Source organism: Pipra filicauda, unplaced genomic scaffold (assembly GCF_003945595.2).
Source record: "Pipra filicauda isolate LSUMZ 115617 unplaced genomic scaffold, ASM394559v2 scaffold383_size682061_pilon, whole genome shotgun sequence".
Classification (NCBI taxonomy): domain Eukaryota; kingdom Metazoa; phylum Chordata; class Aves; order Passeriformes; family Pipridae; genus Pipra; species Pipra filicauda.
The window spans coordinates 133544-158636 of NW_024104513.1; the positions used below are offsets into that span (position 1 = coordinate 133544).

The window sequence follows — 25093 nt, forward strand, 5'->3', positions numbered from 1 at the left end:
GTGTTCGCTCTTTTCATGGCACAAAATGAGGAGTCAGAAGTGTTTTACAAGAGACAGAAGTGCTCATCCAGACATTCTTTATTAAAAAATTCTGTTTCTTTCCCCTCCATTTCCAGCTATGCTTCTAAACCAGACCTGAGAGATACCAAAGTAGCTTCCTTTTTTTGTTAAGGAAGATGGCCTTCCTTCAGAGCCCCTTATCACCAGCTTACACCACCCAGCCAAATAACCTCACATGTTTTATTGGACTTTTAAGTAAGCAGCACCACTAATAAGCTGGTTCACTGGCTCTTGTGCAACAAACCAAGACTGCCACCATGAAATCTACATAAAGTATAGCTCTTGAAGTAATGTGGGTTTTTTTAAACCTGGCACTCAGTGCCATCATTTATCCCCAAATCCATGCTTCTTAAAGCCCAAGAAAGCTTTAAGAATGGATGCACTGATCGATGCAAGGCAAGTTTTTGAGAGGGGGTGGGTGGGGAGAATTATCCACCAGTGTACATGCACACGTGCTTGTGTACACAGAAGTGAGGGAGCCGCAGAAGCAAAGCTGATCCTCACAGCCCTCCTGGCCCTGTACCAGACCCACTAGCAGAGCGACAGGTGGGTGACATGGCTGCTCTCTTGGGCAGCAGAAGCCACCAAGCAGCGGTTCCCAGGCTTCTCCCTACTCGGCTGCTCCTCCCCGGCCGTTGAGCAACACAGGAAGGGCAGTGCAGTTGCGATTTCCTGATTTCTGTTTACAACCCACAGGTCGGGAGCACCTGCAATCGATTACCATCCGTTCTGGGTGATACACAAAGGCAAGTTTGCCTCACCTTCCTTTCTGATGCGGGGTTTTTCCCCTTCTGTGCCCAGCTGCTGGGCAGTGCCTTCATCCTTAGTGCTGCAGATCTGGTTCACTAGAGCCACGCAGTGAGCAAATACCTAAAACCTCCCAAAGTACTCCTTTTCGTCAAAAAGCCCATTATAATTCATTGTTTACGGTCTGACATCCAGAACCCTCATCCAGAACCACCTAAGAGGAGGGTAGGGACAGCCAGGGAAATCAACTCAGAAAAAAACCCAAAACATAATTAAACCTTCTAGTTCTAAATTATTTTAATTAAACTTGAGATTCTTTCACCACAGCTAGAGTAGACCCCTCAATTAAATGTTGATACACAGGATAACACTGCTTTCTGATACAACCCAAGCATGTGGTACATGGGGCATGAAGCTAAGGTGTGGTACCACTGCTGTACTGTTTGGGGATTTGCCAAGGACCAGGTCTGCCCAAGAGGCACAACCCCAGCTACAAAACACTACTTCTGTCATTTTCCACCTCTGCCTGCAAAGTACAGACCAGAACCAAGGGAAAGTTATGCCAAAGAGCAAGATGCAGTTGGCACTATGGCCAGACAAAACGTCTCAGTTTCATGGCAAGAGAACTGAAAAGTCTGCCAAAAAAATTAGGTTTTTATTTGGTAGGCAAGAACTTCAGAAGTCCTGCTCCATCTCAATATACACAAACACCCTTCTGGAAATGCCTCACAGAGACACAGGAAGGGTAGTAAGAACAAGACCTAAAAAGTTCATGAAGATGAGTAAGATGACTGTTGAAGTAACAAATGAAACACAGGACACTCCTAGTTCCTGTAACTCTGAAACAAGAATGCACTTGTTCATATTTCCTCTTACCCTTCCTAAATTTGTTTGCTTTTAATTTTACTTACGACATAAGTAAAGGCTTAAGACATGCTGCTCCTAGACATAAATCTGTTAACTAATTATGGTATTAGACAGACATGAAAAATATATTGGTAACACATTCAAACCAAAATTTTTCTGTACAATGTTGATATTGTGAAAAATTAATTCATGGTCATGGCTTATTGGAAATAAAAGATGAAGTGTCATTATTTTAAACAAAACATAGAACTGTACAGAGTCCAACTGTACAGCAGTCTGTGGACAGGAGCCACAGCAAGCATATACTTGACTACTTTTTACTCAAGTTTGAAAATCTTTTCAGCATTCCTCCCTCATTATCTTCACTGTGGTACAAGAGCCATTTTCCATGGGCTTCAACAGCACTGAGCTGACTCAGATTTTCCCAAACCACTTTCTTTTGGTTCCTTCCCTTTCAACCCCTCCTAGATTTCCACATTCCTGTCTTTTTGGAGAACACCTTAATTCCATCCTGATATTCCAGTTATTTATTGTCACCAGCCTTCACCTCATTGCACCTTCTTTCCTGCACGGGAACCTCCCAAGAACATACACATCTCGGGTCTGCAAGAGAGACAGGGAAGGAACATCAGTGACAAAGATGATATCCCAAAGCTCTTGAGAAGAAATCCACAGCATTGATTCTTCCTCTGCCCCTAACTTTGAACCAACCGTTCCCTCTGTTTTTTCACCTTGTTTCAGGGCTAAAATCCTCCTGGCACTAGACTTTCAGACTTAACACAGGCAAGTATCCTTTAAAGAAACTCTGGGCATTGCAGCAGGCTACTCCAGCAGCAAAGAGCTCAAGAATGTGCTGGGCAAGAGCTGAGATCACGGAGTTCAAGGCCACTGCACGTATTTCAAAAGAAGAGGTTTCTCTTCCAGTGCTCAGCTACCAATTCAAATACCAATGTCACCCTTCTCCAACCAGCTCAGCTTTCATAAGCCAACAGTAAATTCCCATGATCTCATGCCCCATCTATTGCCCGGAAATCAACAAGTAAATGTGGCAAGTCAGCCATTTCATAAGAATTCTTTTGCACTGCATTATTTATAGAAAGGTTAAGCTTATCTAGAAGCACAAAGTTTTAACCCAGAAGATATAATTAATATTTTTAAAAACTCTCTTCACAATTATCTCATGATAGAAAATGTCTCTAACAAAACCAAAAGATCAAACAATACTAAATAAAATACTTTCAGGATTTAAAAATGACCACAAGATAATCAGAGGGGTTTGCAGGAATGATTGCAGTTATTTCTCCAACCATCCCAAAGGGAATAAAAGCAGAAATAAATCTATCAAGGGCATTGGAATGGGATGACAAGCCTACAGAGAGCAGTCCTAGAACAAGCACAGCAAACACACTCGGGAGGATTTTGCATTGTGAAATCATTGTCATATGCCCAAAAAAGGGCTCCAGCCTCTATTTCAAGTGACAGTCATCTACTACAACCTGGGTACTGATCTCAAGCTGATTTCCAGTGGGTATCAAACACCTATCAAAAGCTTATGAGCAGTTAACTAATAACAATTTTTCTGATTCAGCTGGGGAGTGACTGAAGGACTCCGTATTCCTTATTGTTACTATTTACTTTTATAGGCTCTTCTTAGGACATTAAAATACTTCAATTAAGGTAACCAAATAGAGTCACTTGAAACATAATTCAGAGCCTCAGTCAGAATTTAGACCAGGAAACATGGACTGGAGTCTTTCCAACCTGAACCCCATGAGCTAAAGCAGGTCTCCATCGCCCCACATAAAACAGCTGCCCTTGTGTTTGTGGTAACAGCTGCTCACTGGCTGCCATACAGTGGGATGGTTTGACTGCAGCACCATTCCAGGGACTGCTAACAGAGAGAGCATATATATTTGTATTTCAACTGGGCACACAAACGGTCTTCATGAGGCAGGAGGTGATGCAGCCATGCCTAAATTTTTGTGGGTACCTCTTTAACAGTTTACACTGCTTTTAGGCGACTGTTGATGAAGAGGAAGTGTTGAGAAGGTCCATCTGTGGGAAAGCTGTTCCATAACAGCTCATTGCACATGCTGTTACATCTTTCTGCAGTACATCTGGTACAGAGCCATTGCCAAAGACAGAAAACAAAGTGAATTGAAACACTTATCCCACACAAAACAGCCTATGCTTTTAACAGCTTAGATAAATCATGTTTACTTGTTTCCACCAAAGAGCGGCTGCTGTTTTGTTCACCAAGTACATGTAAACAGAAGAACTTGTGTGAGAAACAGGTTCAAAGCAAGAACCAAACACGTCAGCATTCTTATAGACCTTAACAGGATAAGGCTTAACACTCTGTTTAAGCACATTTCTAGACAAACCCGTTAGTAGGAATGGCCAGCCATGTCAGCACTGCCGAATGTTTTAGAAGGCATGTATTTTATTCAATCCCAACTACACCAAACTTGCTAAGCCATGTGAGAAAACACAGTGCCCAGATTCAGTTAGTCAGCAGTGCAGACGAAGCCTCAGGGTATGGTTACCCAGCCCTCGCCCTGCCGAGTTACTGTCCACCAGCTCCTCCAAGGTGCACTTCTCCTGCAGTCACACAGGGCCAACCACGCTCTGCTTATCACACATTCAGACATGTCCAGTGATGGATATCATGGAAAAGCTAACAGCTTCTAAACACCCTTTAGCTCATCTCAGGAAAAACTTACTCATGTAGCTGCACCTTTAACTCCAAAGTTTTTTTCCTACAGTAAAAGAGACATCTGTTTCTGGGTAGTGGGAGTATTTCCTTAAGGGTGCAAATTCTGTTTAGCAGAAGCTGTACACATAATTAAACTGCTATTTCTGGTGGTTATGAATACAGTTGAATACCTACAATGGCTCCTACAATGGCTCCTACACGTTACCTCACACACTTCCAACCTTGCAAATTATCTCCTTCACTGAACACATCTTAAATAGGGACTAATGAAGAACAAAACTTATACTATTGGATCTACTTGATTTAATAACTCAATCTGTCCTATTAAGGACAGCAGATCACTTCTCGAAGAAAAAATAAAAGAATGCAACAACCTGCTCAAATATTGACATTATTAAAAATAAGGAATGCACTGAATTAACATCCTCATGGTCAAAGTGAAACAAGAGCCATTCTATCTTACACCAGAATACCATCATGTGACTTGATGCTCAGAAAAACGCAACTCAACACACCCCCAAATCATATGCTTTCGTATATCCTGCAGAAAGCCACAGGATGCAGTGTTCCCTGAGAACAGATAATTTGTCTGGCTCTCAAAAGAACTGCAAGCCTCTCTACTGTGCTTAGATACCACATCACAAAATCCTGCTGTGTCACAAAAAAAGTTTGAGTGGAGCTGATTCTATGTAGAGACTAATTACTGTCTAGACTACACTTGTGAGTCCAACCCCTTCACTTCTCACTGCGTTTCTTCTCCTTGTGGATATGACTTTGGACTCAAACATGACCCTCTAAAATTCAAAGCACGTCACAGGTACTGAGGGGCAGAACTTTACAATTTCAGTAACAATCTGAAAAAGTGAAAAAGGAAACCAAGGGATACCATGTTGTTGTTCAACAGCTCAGTAATTATGGATCAACATCAAGTGGGTGGTAGCTGTAGGTGCCTCCCTGCATAACAGAGCCCCCTTCCCTTCCAACTTCCCAGTCCATGCACACACACAAGTTAAAAATGCAAGTACAGAGGAGGAAAAAAGGTACAAATAATGCATATTAAGAGCAACACAAGAAAACAGGGATGGATATTGTGACATAAAGGGCATAAGTGACATAAAGATGGGCAGTACTGTCACATAAACCTGCAAGAATAAAAGACATCAAGAAGACCATTAGAATTATTAAGAGAGTTACAGGATATCCCAAAACAAGCAAGTTTGTGTGCTGCACATAAAATTTGCAGAACAGGACAGCAGGATAAACTGCTCTTTGTTAAAGTAACCTGGTTCTTGGTTTCACAGCGAGTACTTCCCATGATCAGTCTGGGAAACAGGCAAACTCAGACTCCTGCAGTTTATAAAAAAGCTGGGGGGGAATCAATTTGTTTATAACCAAAGTTAAATATAAACTTCTGCCTCAAAGATACATCTCTACCAATTACTAAAGGCACAATTAAATCCTAATGCAATGTTTGTATGCAACCAGGAGAACTCTGGGCTGAGGAGCTGCCTGGCTGCACTTCCTCGCTTAGCCCTTGCAGCAACATCAGGGCTTCTGCACATGCACACAAAAATTCCAGAGTGGCAAAAGCGTGAAGCTGAGATGAGTCACTGCTGCTATCACAAACGTACAGCAGTAGGGAAGTTGTCAGGTTCTACAGTGGGAGGGGAAGGAAAATTAAACCACCCCAAACCTTAAGTGCAAACAGGAATTTTAGTTTTTGTCTGCTTAAAGGTCAGAACAAATTGGCAATACTGAAAACCAAACTCATGCTGAGCACTGGATTATTTTCCCATTACAAAAATCTTGCAATAGTTAAAGGTAATTCTTACTAAGTAGAATTTAATCTAGTGTAGACATTCTTCTTTTTGTTGACTTTGAGTACTTATCTCAGAAATTACACTTCAATAACTTTTTTTTTGTTGGAAATGGAAACATTGACTGATTCACATGAATAAAAGAAAACAAACCTGAGAAAAGTGCTTTAAAACCTTGACATTAAGTACTTCCACTGAAAAGACTGCTAACCCACGACACAAAAATTACATTGATAACTTGAATTCAACAAGGCCATGTCCACACCAAGCGCTTGCTGTTTATATGGAGACAAAGACATGGCATCAACAAATTCCTGCAATGATTTTGAAATAATCCCAGAGCATCCCAGGCACGTATCACATGCTGCAGGATCGTGCGTTCTTGAATTCTCCTCCACACGGTGCACGGTGAGACACTCTCAACCTTCAGCTTGTGGGCTCAAACTGCAAAACTAGCTCCATCTAAAACAGTCATCTTACTTCAAAGGATATCGAAATGGGATAAGAAACAGTCACAAAAAAAAAGACAAACTATGCTGGGAAAATGAATCATTTGACCCTCACCTAGGTTATTCCTTAATCTCCAACAGAAGCTTCAATCCAGCAGGATGAAATTTAATCTTGCATAAAGATTTTGTCACTAATTATCACACTGTACATTCTTGACACTGAGCTAAACTTCCAACCCTTTAAAACTTTGGCAGTCACTTACGTTCCCGGCCTTATGGACCTCCTGCATTTTTGTCACACCAAGTGTGAAGGAGAATTCAAACTGACTGCAAATCAATTTATGCTGCCCTTTGTATCACTCAGCTCCCCCAGTTTACTCATCAACACTACTACCATTTGGTTTTTTTCACTCAACAACTTGTAAATTCTAGTCTTCTGATGTGCATTACGTAGGTTTGTACCAAACCATTTATAATGGGCCATTTCTTCAGCTGATGCAGCTTGTTTTGAACTTTTGTGTGGTATTTCAGCAGTGTGGAGAAAAAAACTGGTGAAGCTCAGGTTACCTGTCTCAGATTTGATTAGACCAATTTGACATTAGAAAAAGACTGTCAGTGGGTGATTCAAAGAATATTATCTGCCAGGATAGGAACAACTATCTTGTTTTAGTTCCCTACCAAGCTTGTGATGAAGAGCTCTCATTTAAAAGAGACAACAATAGAGTCAGACCCATTTTACATGCAGTCCCTGTTCTGGGCAATCCTGGATGCACACTGCTTAGTGGCAGCACACAACTAGTTCCACTGTGTTGTAATACAGACTCAAGCAGCTCTTTAGATATATTCAGTGACCTATTGAACAGCACCCAAGCTGGGTCTTTGCATTATTATTCTTTTCAAGCACATTAAGCTCTGTTATCATTCAGATATGTCTGAGCTCCAAGACAAACAGCAGGAATATTTCACAGCTATAAAAGGTTATCTTCAGAGATAAACAACAACAAAGAGAAAAATTTTGAAAGAGTTGACGTTAATTTTTCAGGAACAAAACTATAATATCAGTCACCGTATTGACAAGTAGAGTCCCAGAAAATTAATACCTGATGTCAATGTTATTAAAAAGAGTTTGCCCAAAGGCAAACTGAGGTGGACACCATCCTGCCTTCATCCCTCACCTGGAGCACAACCACTACCCCAAAAAAAAGGGGCAGGTGCTTGGACAGTCACACCATGAGCTGCTCCAGGGAACGGACTCCACAAAGAGAAAATACCGGAACGCAGACACTCTACCCCTTACCGAAAACAAAACAAAAAACCCCCCCAAAAAAAAAAAACAAACAAAAACAAAAACAAAAATCCCAGCAAGTAAAAAAAGGGATTAGCTTCCAGGCAGCTCAGGTCCATGAATGTGCTCACAGGAATGGGGAAGGGATCAGAAAGCTGGGGATCAGAAAGCTGAGGCCAGGATTGTGGCAGTCCCATTTTAGATCAGTTTAGACTGCTGAAGCACCACACCCTAAGATTACTTCAGCTGAAAAAAGACGGAAAATGACCTGCATCTTTTTATCTGCATATTCCGTTCTTTGTCAAATTCTTTTTTTCACTGTATATTTTTTTCTTCTTGAAAAACTGAACTCAGAGAAATAAGCAAGAAAGTTCTTAATAGAAATCACAAAATGTTAGTTCCTGAAATGTCCTTAAGGATATTACTCACCAGAAATCTGATTTCAGTTCCTAAAACTCAAGCTGTGGTTAAACAGAGCTTTCAAAATAGTAACATTGACATTATTAGAAGGAAAAGATGGTATTTCAGAAAACCAAGCTGTGTGTAAGATGACAACAACAGAACTCCAGCAGAAGACAAACATAAAATCACAATAAAGTAGGCCAACGTATTTTGAAAAGCACCTTGTAAAAGACATAAAGCTAATACTTGGAACATTATTTATTTTATGAAAACCACACAGCTTAATAACCAAAGGGGCTTGTAAAACAAGTAAGCTGCAAATACAGGTCCAAGAATGGATGCTAAAGGCCAGCACCAAAAAGTAAGGCAGCAATTGACCTTAGCATTCACTGCAGAAGAGACTAAAAAGCTCCCTGAAAGCTTGTCTTGACAGGATATATTTAAAGACCTGCTTCTGAGACTCAAGGAAAGAGGCTTTAAAACAAGCCAAGAAAATGACCAATAAATCAACAGGATATGAATGTATTAACCCAAGAGTTATAAAGCACTGCAAAAATATAACTGGTCAACTACTAATTGTGGTATGCAAGTACAGTGCCACTGGTGTTGCTGCAGGTGGCCTGAAAGGACCAATTTCCACTCCAGGTACCATCCAGGGGCCTAATCAACAAATATGCTCGATGTCCTTACCTGAAAAACAGGTAATAATAACAACAAAGTGTGAGCTACTAGACTTGTGGCTAAAGAAGCTACTAGGAAAGTAGTGCCTCATATATATTAGCATTCTGAGAGAACAGGAGTGTGTGGGTAAATACAACAGCTAATGTAGCACACTAGGACTTTTCAAGCTCCCTCACAAAATGCTTCTGCATATTTAGTTTACTGAACAACAGAACAAAGCATTTGATGAAATTCAATGTCTGAAATAACACACGAGGAAAATAAATCTACACAGTAAATTACTTCAGTGTAGTTATTACCACTCCAAAAAAAAAAAAAACTAAAAAGAAAAGAGAGCTTGGAGTGACTATGAAACATCAGAAAGAAAACAAAATCGTAAGCATTCTTCGCTATAAATCCATGCTACCTTCGTATCACAAATACTTCCTTGCAGCTCTGGTCATCCATCTCAAATAAATAAAAATATACTTCATGAGATATGAAGTATATAGACAAAAGTAAGGAATAAAGTCATTATTTTTTCCCCATACTAAGAACTATAATATAGTCTAATATTTTCTGATTTAAAAAAAAAGGATAGTACAAAAGAGACAAATTACATAGGTTTGTAAGTCACTGATGGTGTGAAGAAAATTAATAATTCTTCCATATTGACCATTTCTGACAGAAGAAATTATCAAAGCCTAGAAACAGAAGAAAAGAGGTCTTCTTCCATGCAGTATTTCATAAAACTGAATAGTGCAGGTATGGTGGTAGGTAGGCCAAGAACACAAAAGCTGCCAGATAAAGGTTACACAAATTCATAACAGACAGGTCCTTTAGAAGGCATAAAAATCTGACAGTCCAAGATACAACCTCTGTCCCGGGGCCTCCCTGACTTGCCTGATGCTGAAAGGACACACTGTGTTTGTTTTGTTTCTGTTACACTTCCTGGAGCATCCACCACTGAACCTCATCCTCCCCAGGTTCCTGCAGTCACCAACTGCTCAGGTCTGCCCAGAACCACAAATTCACCTCAGGTGTGGGAGAGGGGGACAGAGGTGCAGCCTGGACGCCCATAGGGAAATCTGCTGAGAGATCTAAGCCAAAAAAGAAGACTTGGAGCAGTCACCACAGGCCTCCCCAGCTGGAGACAGGACACCTGACTGGGTCAGACATGACCACTGCCTCTCGCAAGAGCTCATCGGCCATTTCAATTATAAGCTTTTGTTTATCGAACAAAAGTTTGCAACTTCTTCATTGCAAAGCGAAAGCTTAGACACAAAACTGTTTGTGGAAGTTAAATAAGGCAGCAGGTTCTCCCCCATGTCAAGCTTTTCCAGAGGTCACATTCAGCTCCAATGGCTTTGGGCTCTGGCAGCGACTCTCCAAACAGAGCTATGAAGGAAAGCCATTTACATGATTTTGCCCAGAGAGGCTGTGGAGTTTCCCTCATTGGAGATATTCCAAGAACCATCTGGACACAATCCTGTCCCAGGTGCTCCATGACGACCCTGCTTGAGCAGGGAGGATGGATCAGGAGACCCACTGTGGTCCCTTCCAACTCGACCCGTTCTGTGATTATCCCGCCGTAACAGAACGCAGACTCCTGTGAGGAAAACTCTATAGAAGAACTCGAGTGTGAAGATAACGGGGTCTCACCAGCCCCCTGCAGAGAGCGGTGGCCCCCAAACGCTGCCCATCAGCGATGCCTTCAGCTAAAGGGGAAGGTCTCTCCTCACCCCACACACTACTCATCACTGAGCCCTGTTAGAGGTGGGTGTGCCCTCTGCCCCCACCCCTCGCATTACCCATCACCATAACCCCTGTAAGAGCCAGGGGTTCCCCTCTCACCACCGCATACGTTACCCCATCACTGACCCCTCTCAGAGGCGGGGGTGTCCCCCCACTCCCCCGCCCTGTCGCAGTGGTCTCTCCCTCTCTCCCTCCCTCCCTCCCCCGTGGTTGCCGTGGTCGCGCCCTGCCCTCACCATAGCGCTGCGAGCGCGGCGGGCGCCCCAGCGCCTCCAGCCCGCCCGGCCCCCACAACAACACCAGGGCCGGCACCAGCCACAGTCGGAGCCTCATGGTCCGGGCGCGGCTCCCTCCGGCACCGGCCGCCCGCTCGTTCGCATCCGCCCGAAGCAGCCTCGCACTGGGCCCGCCGCCCTCCTGGGCCCGCACCCGGAAGCGCAGCGGCTGCGCGCGGGGCATTGTGGGGGCGGGCGGAGCCGCCATCTTGGGCGGCGGGGGCGGTGCTGAGGGAGGTGCGGCCGGGGCGGGAGCGGGAGCAGCGGGAGGGGGAGGCTGAGCGGCGGCCCCGGGCAGCCCCTGAGGATCCGGGGTGAGGTCCCTCGGTGCGGTGTGGGAGGAGTCACGGCGGCCGTGCTCTCTAGCGCCGGCTGCGGTGTGAGGGCGTGAGGCGCCGAGTGCTGCCTTCACAGAATCACGGAATGGGTCAGGGTGGAAGGGACCACAGTGGGTCATCTGGTCCAACCTCCCTGCTCCAGCAGGGTCATCTTACAGCACACGGCACAAGATTGCGTCCAGATGGTTCTTGGAATATTTCCAGTGAGGGAGACTCCACAACCTCTCTGGTCAATCTGTTCCAGTATGAGGTCACTCATAGTAAAGTCCTTCCTCATGTTCAGGTGGAACTTCTGTGCATCAGTTTCTGCCCTTTGCCTCTTGTTCTATTGCTTGGCACCACTGAGAAGAGCCTGGCTCCATTCAGATACTTACAGACATCGATGGGGTTCCCTCTCAGTTATCTATTCTCAAGGCTGAACAGGCCCAGCTCTCTCAGCTTTTCCTCAGAGATGCTCCAGTCCCCAAATCATCCTCATTGCCCTCCGCTGGACCTGTTCCAGCAGCTCCATGTCTCTCCTGTACTGAGCAGACCAGAACTGGACACATCAGTCCAGATGTGGCCTCTTCAGGGATGGCTGGAAGGGGCAGGATCACCTCCCTTGACTTGCTGCCAATGCTCTTCCCACCAAGGGCACTTGCTTTCTTGGGGCATCCTCACCACGGCCCCCTCACCGGCCTCCCAGAGTGGGAACAGACCTCTGGAAAGGGAGGGGCTCTGGATTCTGCAGCCTGTCCCTGGGGAGAGCAGGGGAGGTGGATCTCCCCAGGCAGGACCCTAGCGCTCTCAGGTCCTGCACACTCAGTGGTGCCGCTCACAGCTGCGTTTGCAGTTTCTCTTCCTCTCATGCAAGTGACTCTACTGGTGACTTTACAAGGTTTTGTGTAGTTTTCACAGCACGATTGAGGATTGTGGCCTTCAGTACAAATAATAACTGATGGATCCATAGTCAACTGTTCCCAAACAGCAACACCTTATTGAGACAAAAAAACAGGGAAACATACCTGAGTTACAGCTATGCTGTAGTGCTCCAGTTAATGTTCTCCAGAATTACCTCGATCTCTTACCTTTTTACAGATGTCTCTGGCAAAGATGATTGCAAGTGATGTAGTCATCAAAAATGGAGAAAAAGCATCCCCATTGCCTATCCTGCTTAAGCTGTGCTGCTCGTTATTTAACCTGAAATACTTATATAGCATCAATAGAATTATTCCTTTTTCAATTTTTCATAAGAAGGTAAGGTCAGATATACTGCTTAAAGCAAGAGAGTGCCTCCCAGTTCTTGTCTCGAAAGATGGGAAGATTATAAGAGGCCAAACCACTGGTGAAGCTTCCAGTGGATCCACTTTGAACTTCCAACAATTTGCATCTAGCGACTCCCAAAATCAGAGGTGGTAGTGTCTTGCTTAGCAGCTCTCACTATATCTCCTCCATACATTTGTCCAGTTGACTTGATGCTCAGGAAGTTCCACCTGAACATGAGAGAGAACTTTTTTACTGTGCAGTGACCTCACACAGAAACAGATTGCCCAGAGAGGCTGTGGAGTGTCCCTCACTGGAGATATTCTAGAACCATCAGGATGCAATTCTGTGCCATGTGCTCTAGGATGACCCTGCCTGAGCAGGGAGGTATGACCAGATGACCGACTGTAGTCCCTTCCAACCTTACCCATTCTGTGATTCCCTGACCTTCTGCTACTTGTAAGCTTGTAGCATCCATAACATCCCATTGCGGGGAGTTCCGGCACGTCACTGTATATATGAACAATCACTTTCCTTGCTTTCCTGACATTTGTGACACCTTCTGATGACCCACCCCTGCTTCTGGCTTTGGAAAGTAAGAAGTAAAACAATTTTGCCTTCTCTGTGTCAGTCACCACTCTGTGGGCTCCACAAGATCCCCTTTCAGTCTGGTAAGGCTTCTCTTCCAAACTGACAAGTCCAAGTGAAATCTTGTTCTTTCCAAGGAAGTGTTTGTTGTTATTCTATGAACTTTACCATTTCTGCTATTCCTGTTTGTAGTGTGGTGGGACTGGAACTGCATATAGTGTTCCTGACAGAAGCACAGTGGGTTTATAAAATGGCATAACAATATTCCCTGCCTTGTTCTCAACATTGTCACTAAATGTTTTTAGTATTCAATGTGGTGTTGATCTCCGCTAAGCTGCCGTTGTTCTACAAATAACGTTAAACTTCCCAGCTCTCACTCCTGCAGTTTGGTGGTCAGTTCAGACACCGTTATTCCACGTGTGATGTAGGACTGTCTTTTCCCCATGTGCATAATTTTACATGTGTCTGTCTTCACCATCGTCAGTCGTTTTCCTGCCAGGCACTGAGGCCTGTGTTCAGTTGCCCCCATGTGGGTGTCCAGCACTATCCCAGATGACACAGAGGGTCTGGCTGAGGCTTCAGAGGAGCCTTGTGGGTCTCCATCAAGTCCTGTGCCAGAGCCAATAAGGTGTCTCCAATGAGTGTGGGTGATTGAGCCCCAAATAGTGAAAGGTCTTTCTGCAGTTCTCAGCCACACCTTTTCTTTCCCTCCATGAATAACACGATACCATCAGCAATCTTTGTCTTGTCACTCCTTCCCTTATTCAAATTGTTTATGAATAAGCACAGAGATGTGAAGGTGAATTAGTGGCCTCTTAATGTGAAAACTGACCATTTACTTAGTCTTTTAATTGCATTTTAATCCATGCTGGGATCTTCTCTCTTATCCCATGGTTGCTTAGTCTCCTTAAGAGCCTTTGGCAAGAAAGTCTTGAAAGTGATTCAGAAATCTCAGGAAACTGTATCTGTGCAATCCCTCTTATCCAAGTGCTTGCTGACACATTCAGAAAACTTCATACTGAGTGTATAAGGCAAGACTTCTCTTTGGAAGAACAATGTCAACAAAACCCTGTTGACCTTTCCCTGGTAAATCATATCTGTCCCTGTGTGCACTAATATATATATTTGTACCAGTCTGTGCAGAATAGGCATCAGTTTTAATGGTCTGTAGTTCCCATCTTTCCCCTAGAAACAATTCTAAGGAATAATGAAACATTTTATACAATCCACTTCTTAGATGCCAAGAAAGTTTTAAGCAAGAATTTATACCACAATTAGCATTTCAGTTACTGCATCCTTGAGATTCCTGGATGAACAGAATCTGTTGAGAATCTGTCACTGTTCATTTTGTGTATTCTTAACTCATGAACCTCTTTGCAAGTCATCAACTCATTTTGAAACAGATCAGGGAGAAGTCCAGTGATGAAGTGTTCCAGCAGCAGAACACAGACTCGGGAAGTTGTCTTGGGTTTTCCACCATGGCCTTAACATCTCCCAGCACTATTTTTGTAGCCGGTTCAGTTGATGGGTTTCAGCTCCTGGCACCTGGTACACTAAGAATATTGAAATAGTATCAGATCCTCTTGAAAATGATTTATTAATGAGCTTTATGCATTTTATGACTTCGATGTAATTCATGGGATCTATCATAATGCTCTGAATTGGAGATTTCATGGGGAGTTTTTGTGTCTTATTCCTTTGTGTGGGATTATTCCATGCTTGTGCTTAATCTTCTTACCTCTTTCTGGTCTTGGTTGGTATTTTTTAGATATAATATACCCATTCTGAAGTATATAATATATAATTTTTCTCTACCCATTTCTTGATTTGAGTGACTTTCCTATTTTTTGACCTCTGCTAAGTACAGAATTGAGGTTTCAGGTAAGTGATGCTTCACCAGCTTTCCAAAATGTCTTTCCAAATTAGTAACAAGTAAATAAACGCTCATCATTGCGTTTGGTGAAGGTTATACTTGGCATTTATAAACATTAATTTTCATTTGCCATTTTATCAGAAGCGATTTAATATTGCAGGATCTTTCTGCAAGTCTTAGAATCAACTTTAGGTGGAACTTTTTGGAATGGGTTTGTTTTATCTGAGTACTATTTATCCCTATTTTCAGGTCATATATTGGACTGCAGAGGTCCCAGTACAGATCCATTTTTTTATTGATGGATGGACTTTCCTCTCTCTCACTGTTTTGTAACTTGTGAAACAAGAAACAGAAAGCCAGGTAGAAGGTTTATTTTTCTGTTATCACTTGAATTTTCTCACTGACTAGGTTTGTTTCTTCCATTTACTTTTTATCTCACTTGATTACCGGTAAATATTTTTAGGGTTATAGACTGTGATTTGTGTTTTGACAGAGCCCATCACAATGGAGTTGTTAGATAAAGTGTTTAGACTATTGCTGTTTAATAATAACATAACAGTATATAGTAATTACGAGAAGTGTAATTGATTTAGCAATATTGTTTACTCGACACTAATAACAATAATTTATTTTGTATCAGCAGGTTAGTTTGATTGCATTTCTGGGTGTGATTTATTTTTTTTCATTTTATTTTAATTTATTTATTCAAATATATCATCTTGTGTCCAGTACAAGAGCACTTTTGGAGTGCGTTGATACTCAGTATTGATAGAAATGCATTCTTTCCTACCCTCAGGAAGGAACTTGAGCCATTTTATTAAGGTAATTAGGGACTAAACAAGCATATGATACATACATGGGATATAATTAGAAATTAACGGGAAGTAGCATGTAGTGTGTTTTGGTGAGGAATAGCACAACTACAGCACATTGAATTAAAAAAAAACCCAAACAGTATAATATACATAGCCAGTAAAATGCGTTTCCCTGTGTTAATAACAAAAGCCAGAGATGTGCAGTGACAGATAACTGGGCAGCTAACCCTGTCCAGAAGAAGGGTTTAAGAGCAAGTGTTTGATAAAAGAGGTTAATCCACTGACTAGAGTGATTCCTAAAATATGGGGTTTAGCAGTTCGCTTGGAAAGGAAGGTGAATTCTGTGGCCCCGGAGGAAGATGGAGGATTACCTTTGTTTTGTGAATGTTTGAATAGTAAATGATACCCCGAGGAAAAAGTCCTGATCTTGGTTCTGAGCTAAAGAGATAAGCAGAGCCCCTCCCCACCCATGTGGGAGAGGTAGGCTGCATAAAGCTGCATATTTTCCCATGGGAATTACGTGTGGCTTTTGAATCTATGTGGGGCGAAGCCCTGGGAAGTGTGGTGACTTATAAGAATTGTTCTTCCTTTGGGAGGAGGATGGAATGAATGAGTTCATAAGTCTCTTCCCACTCATGATCATCTGCAAAAAAAAAATCCTTAAAAGCACTTGGAAGTTTCTCAAAGTAAAATAACCTCCAAAACACAGAAAAAAAACCCCCAAAAGCAAAACATATCTCTGCTTGTGTAACACAAGGAGGGCTTTGTGCCTGTTCCATGCCATGGATCACGAGACCTAACAGCAAGACAGGTCTGCAAGAGTTAAAAGGCAGAAGACTGATCAATCTGATTAATGAGGTTAAGTCTTCTCCATCTTGCTAGTTGAGACTGTTCTGATAAATGAGATCTGGACTCCTGTGGCATACCAGTTCTGAAGTTCCTGTTAATTCCTCTCTTCCTGACCTCTTTTTTCTCCTCTGTTCTCTTCCATGGCTGTCTTCACCAAGTCATCTGACTTAGTCTCGTCTCTTTTATCTCCATAGATAATTTTTTTCCCATACAGCATTTCATTACTTCAAAGGCCTCACCCTTACTTAGCATTGTTTGGCCTATTGTCACTTTCTAAATATGTATAATAGCATTCCACATTAGCGATCCAGCAGTTTATAGTGTTAATAGTCTTTTCCCAACATTTCCCCTATATACTTAGCAAGACAGAAATTTGGCTACACCTATTGAAATCTACATATTCCAGTATTTTCTGACTGTGAGGAACTTTTCTGGTCTCCTGTGGTCTTCTGACTGATTTACCTGCTGTGCTAGTTTTGAAATCTGCTATTACTGCAATATAAAGGAAAGCAGAGAGATCAACATGAGGGAGTTTTTTAAAGGCAGAAGCAACCTGAATTTGTTCTTCATAATTGTGAGCCTGTGTTCTCCATAATTATAATAATACATTATGCTTTTATTCCCTGAAGCATAACAAAGTTAATCTTCCTAGGGAGGGAATATACTCTTGTGAAGTTACTTCCTGCCACAGTCTTTTTAAAATCCACAAAGAAATTACTTGGCCCTACTTTCTGACACAAAGTGGTCCCTGTTTCTTATGTCTACCAGGAGATGGTGCTGCCAGTCTTCCATCTCTCCCTTTCCAGTTCTTAGGAAAGGTGGCACATGTATAAATAATGAAGATACTTCTGCCATCTGACTGGTGCACTTTTGTCCTAACAGGGAAACAGAAAACACCTCTCCATATTTAAAGCTTACTACTGTCTTAAAACTGGACGTACATATTTAAGATTCACCAGATGTCAATGGAAAAACCATTCAGGAACTTTGCAGAGTTTTCAATGCTCCATGACAGGATGATGAATACAAACCACTCATCTTTATGATTTCCTGGGTAGTTTCACACATGCCTTTCTCACCTTTACAGACATCTCTGCATGCACTCTGGCAAGGTGATTCCTACTCTCACAGGCATCCCAGCCCTGTTCAGACAAAAAGAGCTTTGACATTGATTTAAATGGAAGCAAGATGCAGTTTTAAATCTCATCCTAAATCACTTTTGGTAATTGAGAGCGTTCTGTTAGCATCAATGTTAACATGTCCCGTGGCTCCTGATTCCAATGATTTAATATATGTCCTAGTGATTTCTCTTACCCACACTACAGCTGTCACAGACACTGCTTAAAGTTAACATCTCTGGTACCAATTCCTGCTTTTCAGAGGGCATCTGATATTTTTATTTGTTCTCTTTTCTCTCCTGAGAAAAAGCTTCTCTGATGCGAACTATAATAATAAAAGAGAATCCAAGTATTCAGTAAGATAAAATATACTTCATCTAGGCAATATTTTTGGTCAGACATTAGGACCAGATATTACTCCAGGAGTATTGTTAATGTAAAGGCAGCTAATGTGGAGCTTGTGGAAAATAATGAAATGTGGGACAGTCTCCAGCTGTACTATTTTGGTGTGTGAGACACAGATTGCCAGCATACTCCAGCAGCCCAAGCAAAACCTGGCAGCTGGACAACTGGATATCTCCTGTACTAAAAAAAAAATAAAATTAATTAGTAGGAATTTTAACTGATTAAATTTGCACACATTTGGATTTGGAAAGTTCTGCTGGCAATCTACCTTGTGCTGACTTCTTTGCTCCTATATCTGTGTGTATGTATATGTGTCTATGTCTATATACACATATGAACAGTCCCTGCTTAGACTTAGAACTGTACAGAGACAATAAGAGACAAATGAAATTCTTTTGGGTAAACTCTGAAATCAGTATTCAGTGGCTTCACAAATGAGGTTTATTCTCATGTGTGAGAGTTGCAAGGTAGAACTCCCGGGATTTTTTTTCCCTCACTGGCTACGTTGGCAATATGGGATTTAAGCGTAAGTGGAGGCTTAAACATGCCATGAAAAATTAATGTATTGAACGCTGTAACATCTGCATTACAAAGAAACTGAAAAAGAGTGGGCTAAAAAGAGGCTGTGCTGGAATGGATGCCTTCTAGGGGTTTTTTTGGCAAGATCTCAAATAGAGAGCAATTCATGGAATACATGGAATGTAGCATTAGAGTTTGCTTGCTGTTCCTAATTAGAGCTGTAGTATACTGCACTTGGGAATGTGGCATCACCAAGAGTTGCTTGAAAAGAGACAAATGCCTCAGCCAAGCAAGTAAGACCATGCATTTTCCTTGAGTTCCATGGTGAGAACAGGCACCCAGAGCCTCCTGCAGAATCAGATGCTCTTAAAAAAACCCCTGCTTTGAAGGGACGGTGCAGAGATTCTCCTCCTGTACAATGAGAAGTTGCATGTCTGTCTGAATGCTCCTCTGGGCACCATCATAAAGCCTCAACAGAGTGAAAAGAAAAGGACAAGATGATCTCCTGTAGTGACCTAGTGGCTTTGGAGCAGAAGGACAGGACAGAGTTACCTCTAAATTGCACCACTGGCTGAATGAACACATTCACCTCAGACCTGGCAGAATGCAGGCAGCTTTTTGCTGAGCTGGTGCAGCCCTCAATGTAACAAGCTCTCAACCTATTCAGAGGTTTCATTCTCCATACTTATTTTTGACCCTGCCAACTCAGTGGTGTCTGAGCAACATAAGTGTGAAGCATTACTGCTCCAGGCTAGCAAATGTTTCACACTCTAAGCAAGAAAACCTGGATCCAGCTTCTCACAGTTCTTTCTGAGATAGAATAGCTGAGGTGTGAGTGAGACCAAGAGAATTTATTTCTAAGTAATTTCTTTGCAAAAAAGGAAGTTCATCAAATGACTTGGGTCTATGAACACTATGTCAAAATCTTCATGTGACCAGAATTTGCACATGCCACCTATTTCCAAAAAGAAAAGGAAACCTCTGTGAGCAGCCTGCATTTGGGACAGCAGTTCACCACTGCAAAATAGGCCTGCATGTGTCTTGGACTTGCAGACGGCCTACTGATGTCAGGCTCAGGAGCACCAGCTGGCTCATTTCATCCAACAGTTGGGGTTCAGGGTACCCAGACTGGCTATCCTCATGGCAGAACTTTGATGCAGGAGCTGCCTTTGAACTGCTTAAGACCTATGTGTGATTCAAGAGTGACCTGCCCATCAACTGAGATTTCAAAACCTTTATTTTTATATGTCTTAGTATTTATATGCCTTTGATCTCTCATTTTCATGGTGCCTCATTTCTCTCCACTGCAGGGCTTTCAGTTCTGTGTGCTTAAAATGTGACTCACACAGTTGCCATTGCCCAGCCCTGCCCAGTTACACCGCTTTTGATTTGCTCACCAGCTCGATCTGATACAGGACACACAGCAGGAACGCAGAGGCAAGAGCATTTCCAAGGGACACTTCTGCTGCAGGACAGTGCTGCAGGTTCCCTTCTACAACTGTGCAGGCTCTCATCCTTCTCCTGGCTTAGCTGGAGCAGTTTGGTTGGAAGCATACTGTGTAGTGGTAGTAAAAAGCCTTGAGAGACCTGCACTGTGGATCAGCAAGTAGGCCACTGAGCTGTGTTATTCATGGAGCTGTAGCTTAGATTGCCCTGGTAACACAGCTGTGCCATCATAAGGCACCTGGGAGCACTTTGGTGATTCTGCAATCACAAATGTCAAACTAGGTCAGTAGTCTCCAAACAGTTTGGACCCCTGAAGTGTAGTCAACTCTGAAAACCTATTGTAACATGTTATTAAAATTCTGCTTAAAAATGTGTTTCCATGTGGTTCTGCAGAGCCCATAGCACTGGCTCACGGGACAGAGTAAGGAAACCACTGGCCAAAATACTTCTTCAGCTGAAACTAACTCAAGGTACCTCTACAGAAGTGGGGAGACCTCCGACTAAGTCTCTTCACCTTTCTGTGTGTGAATCAGTTTTCCAGTGGTAGACCATGGATATTGATATACATTAAATATGCAATGCAAGTGCCAAGTACTCATAGTTATCATATACCTGCTGACTTAAAGCACCAATTTAAAAGGACTGGGAAATAACCTGAAAACAAGCACAGAGCTAGACCCATTTTTAAGTGATGATCTTAGGGACAAGGTAATTTTCTTTATGAAAAGTGAGACCAAGCTCATGTTTCTTACATGTGACTGCATACTGTTATTGGTGAAGAACTGGTAGGCAGGAAGTTTTTAAGGTCTCTAAAGCAGAAAGCAGAGGCACAGAGTTTACTGCAAATCTAGGACAGAAACTCATACTTGGTTATCACTCTTCTAATATTTTTGTTCTCAAAAGAGTACTGCTTTATATTTAACCAGGGATGTTAATATGACTCTTTGTAAATTAAAGTATTTTTGCACATGAAGGAAAAGATAATAAAGGGAGTGTTTTGAGAGAATGTCTGTTCTGAGCAAGTGCCTGTTAGTTAAGATAGTAGGTAAACAGCACTGTAATCAAAGGACTCAAACTCTTTTGAAGTTGCTGAGGAAATGTGTGACAAATATCATCAAGAATGTGGTTCAAAGGACACAGTTCATATCTCTAAGACACATACAGAAGGTTTGATTCGGATCTTATGCTACTTGTATACCTGATTATATATATATATTTTTTTATATTATATATAAAATATATATCTTTATATATTCAGCTGAATCAAACTTACTCTGCTGTCAGATATCAGCAGTGGGTAACCATTCTTGCTTTCTCTGGGATGCTGAGAAAAGCTGACCCTGTGGGCTCAAGGCAAAGAAGGACCCTGAAACAGGCCATTAAAGGGGCCATGAAAGATGAGGTCAATAAGGTGACCAAGAAAAAGTTTCAGAGAAAAAAAACCTCAAACTCTCTGGTGCCATCAGAGCTTTTACTCTTGCACTTGTCCCCCTGATACCTTCTTCTCCTCTCCTTTTCCCTTTGAGCTTCACAAAAACTGTTCCAGTTTGACTAATGAAATGATGCGAGTATGGTTTGTCCTTGTATGTATTTGTAATTAAATTGCACTGAACTCTTAGGTACACTCATAGTTGATTTTGTTGTCTGGTTGGTTGGGTGTTTTTCATTTATTTGTGTTCACAAATACAGGTAACCAAAAGGGTGAAAGGTGTAAATAGTTATACAGAATCAAGGTCTACAGTTGTTGGATTTCTGGATTGTCTCCCCCAAGAGAGGTCATTGAGAAAAGTCAGACAGAAGTGGTAACACTTGTGATGGAATACCATGGGTCTCCACTTACACTGTCCATCTCAGGACAGCATTGTTTGCACCATGAGACCTCGGGACTCTTGTCCCAGTGGTCACCCTGCTTGGGTACCTTTGGCAGGAGTACAGACTGATCAGGTGTACCCAGCCTCTTCCAGCTGTATTTGCAGAGGCCTTGCTGTAAGAGTCATTTCCCAGTAGGAATTAGTAAGATAAGCAGACTGTGCCCTGCAAATTAAACCATCCTTTTGGTCAAAAGTCCATTCTTTTTTTGATAGAAACATTGCTGAAGCCAGTGTAAGCAAGGATGCTTTGCTACTATTTTTGATGCAATTATACTAAGAATAAAGAAAACATCACTTTTCAGGACCTTTTACAACACTCAAGTTATTAGAACAAAATTAAGCCAGTTGAATTTTAGTGTGTTGCTGTTGGACATGTTTTCTCATTTACCACAGCTGATACAAATCCAAGTCTTTTTCCCCTAAGAATACAGATTATTGACTTTTCTGAATATCTGAGCAGTAGTCTAAAGCATAATTCACCAAGCCTTCAGAATGCAATGGTAGTTCACCAAGAATAAAAACATCACCACTGACCATATAAACATATTTGTACTTAATGGCTTTTGCAGTAAGGGGTGTAAAATAAAAATAAGACAGTATAAAAATAAGAGAAATTAAGGTCTTGAGAGAAAAAAACAGCAACACTGCTGTTTATGTAAGATGAAATAAGTATAGTGGCTGAGTTTTTAACACAGGATAACACTAACATATTTGTTAGTGGATTAGTGAGAACAACTGACTACATTAATATTTTTAATGCTACGTAGAGTATTAAGGACAATTTAGCATTATGTGTGTTTGAAAGACACTTTGAAGCTGGAACCTGGTCTGGGAAGAGAGCTGAACCAGGTGATTTCCATAGGTCCTTCCAGCCTTAATGATTTTATGACTCAAAAGAATTATTGAAACTAAGCTGCTTTTATTAAAATATTTGCCTTGTTAGTGGCTGACAACACTGTCTAATGAGAAGAGCAATGAAGGTGTGATGATAAGCTATAAAAAAATCATAATCAGTAAAGTATGAAGCCATAAACCAGCAGCTGTACTTTATAAATGTCTGTGTGCAATTTATGCAATGTAGAAAAACAATTTAAGTATTAGGAGATGTTTTTGTAAGATCTTTATATTACTTTTCTTGCTCCTATTAATGCAAAGATACTGCATACATGGTAGTAAGTAAACCTGAGCAGTTTTTTATATTGTATGACTTTATTAGTATTTTATATTGCTGGTTTTACTGTGCAAACCTCTAGTATTTCCTATAATAACCTAAACCATATTCAAATGAACTATTTGAAAAGCTAAATTTACTTAAAGAGTAGGTATTTAATTGGCTATTCTTATCTAAGTCTACAAGAGCACCCAGAAAATAGTTTATCTCTGTCTTTAAGGATTTATACTTTTATTTCTGTTTTTCCAGACAACATGACCAGTAATTACTGTGTCAAATGTGGTTTCTAAATAGTCTTCACCTAAGATGCCGTAATTAAAGCAATGTATTTCATGCAAAAATTTAACAACATTTTTCTGTCTCTGTTTGAGTCCAGAAATCTGAGTTATGCAAAGGCAGGAGTGGCTCAGAGGACTGCAAGTTACAGCTAATGATGTGTAGTTAGTGGCATGGGGTCAGCCTAGGTCCTTGGTAACCAAAAGTTGTTAGTATCTGATTATAACTAATTTCCAACATGAAATGAGTCAGTCTTCTGCAAGCAGACATGGTAACATCTCATAAATAAAAACATATATACACATGAATACATGTAAAAATATACAATATAATGCTTATAAATAAAATATATATTTCATATACAAACACCAGCACAATTGAAACTATTTTCCCACCTTTTACTTCTCATGAATGTGGCACATTTTTAGGTTGTAAAAGAGATAATTCCAAATCCTCTTGATTTCCCAACTGAACTTAATAGGAGTCTTGCTCTAGATTGTTTCATTTTAATCAGTTAAACTTCTTTGGTGAACTAATTTTCTATGGATACTTACCAGATCATTTGTTTCTTGCATCAATCCCATATTCTCCTGTTTCCTTGATTACAGGCATCGGTACCAGGACATTTCATTCTGGAACACTATAGAAACAGCCTCCCACACAATAAATCATGGGAGAACTGAATGCAAGATTTGTCTTTTGATGCTTAAAATTTTTTTTCACCCTTAAGCCCAGCTGTGAAGGTAGAAAGAAATTGGATCATACAGAATACCGGAAAATTGTAGTAAGACATGTTTGGTTACCATCCCTGTGCTCTGCTCGGGTGTCATTTGGATTGACAGTTCTGCTAAGGATACCAAGGTTCTTTTGTAATGTTTGTCTTTTAGATATAACTCTTCTTTTTGTGCAATTTACTTTTTAGCCTTGGGAGCTTTCACTGTTGGAAAGTATTACTCCTAAAGAGACTTGATCATGCAGCTCTAATGAGTTAGAATCTGGTATCACTCACTTTCAGGCAACAGTTAACATTGTAAGACCAAAACCAGAATCCAGAGCAAACCAGACAAATAAACCTGCCCTGAGTCTGACAAATAGAGATGTTAAAAAGTCCTCATACTTGGGTTTTTGTTAGATAGCCACTTCATCCATCATAATTTGCATTGCCATGCGGAGGAGGAGTCCTCCTGGCCTCTCCTCCCAGGCATTTCTCTTCCTGTGGAACTATGCAGTTTGGGGATCAGCATGTGGATGGGGGAGGGATAAGGGAAAGGTGTCCATCCTTGTATGGGATTTTGCATTCTGGCTGCCTGATGCCAGACTAAGGGAGGCACTAGGGACAAGCAGAGGTGAGACAGAAGGTTTCAAAGGCAGTATGGATTTGTGTTGGACTAAATTGACCTTATAGCTGTGACCTCAGTGGGAACCTCCAGAGTATATATCCAGTGCAGGAACTGGTTGTCAGCATAGCAGGCACAGCCCAGGAGAACTGGAGCTTTGTACCCCAGCAATTCCCAGTTAATAAAACAGATACCACTGGCAGCGAGTATTA

General features: G+C 41.6%; 1 protein-coding gene and 1 long non-coding RNA gene across 2 annotated transcripts in view; one reads left to right on the forward strand and one right to left on the reverse strand.

The window, feature by feature from the left end:
- Positions 1 to 11246, reverse strand: part of ADAM17 (ADAM metallopeptidase domain 17) — a 35312-nt gene extending 24066 nt beyond the window's left edge. The window contains exon 1 of the mRNA XM_027713402.2: positions 10995 to 11246. Within this exon, the coding sequence (XP_027569203.2) occupies positions 10995 to 11241 (247 nt within the window). The 5' untranslated portion in view covers positions 11242 to 11246. The remainder of the gene's footprint in view (positions 1 to 10994) is intronic.
- A 1643-nt stretch (positions 11247 to 12889) lies between these two features.
- Positions 12890 to 24234, forward strand: LOC120323938. The gene is made up of 3 exons (XR_005564890.1): positions 12890 to 13284; positions 15324 to 15434; positions 24153 to 24234. It is a non-coding gene; the product is annotated as an uncharacterized LOC120323938 (long non-coding RNA).
- Positions 24235 to 25093: the final 859 nt, after the last annotated feature.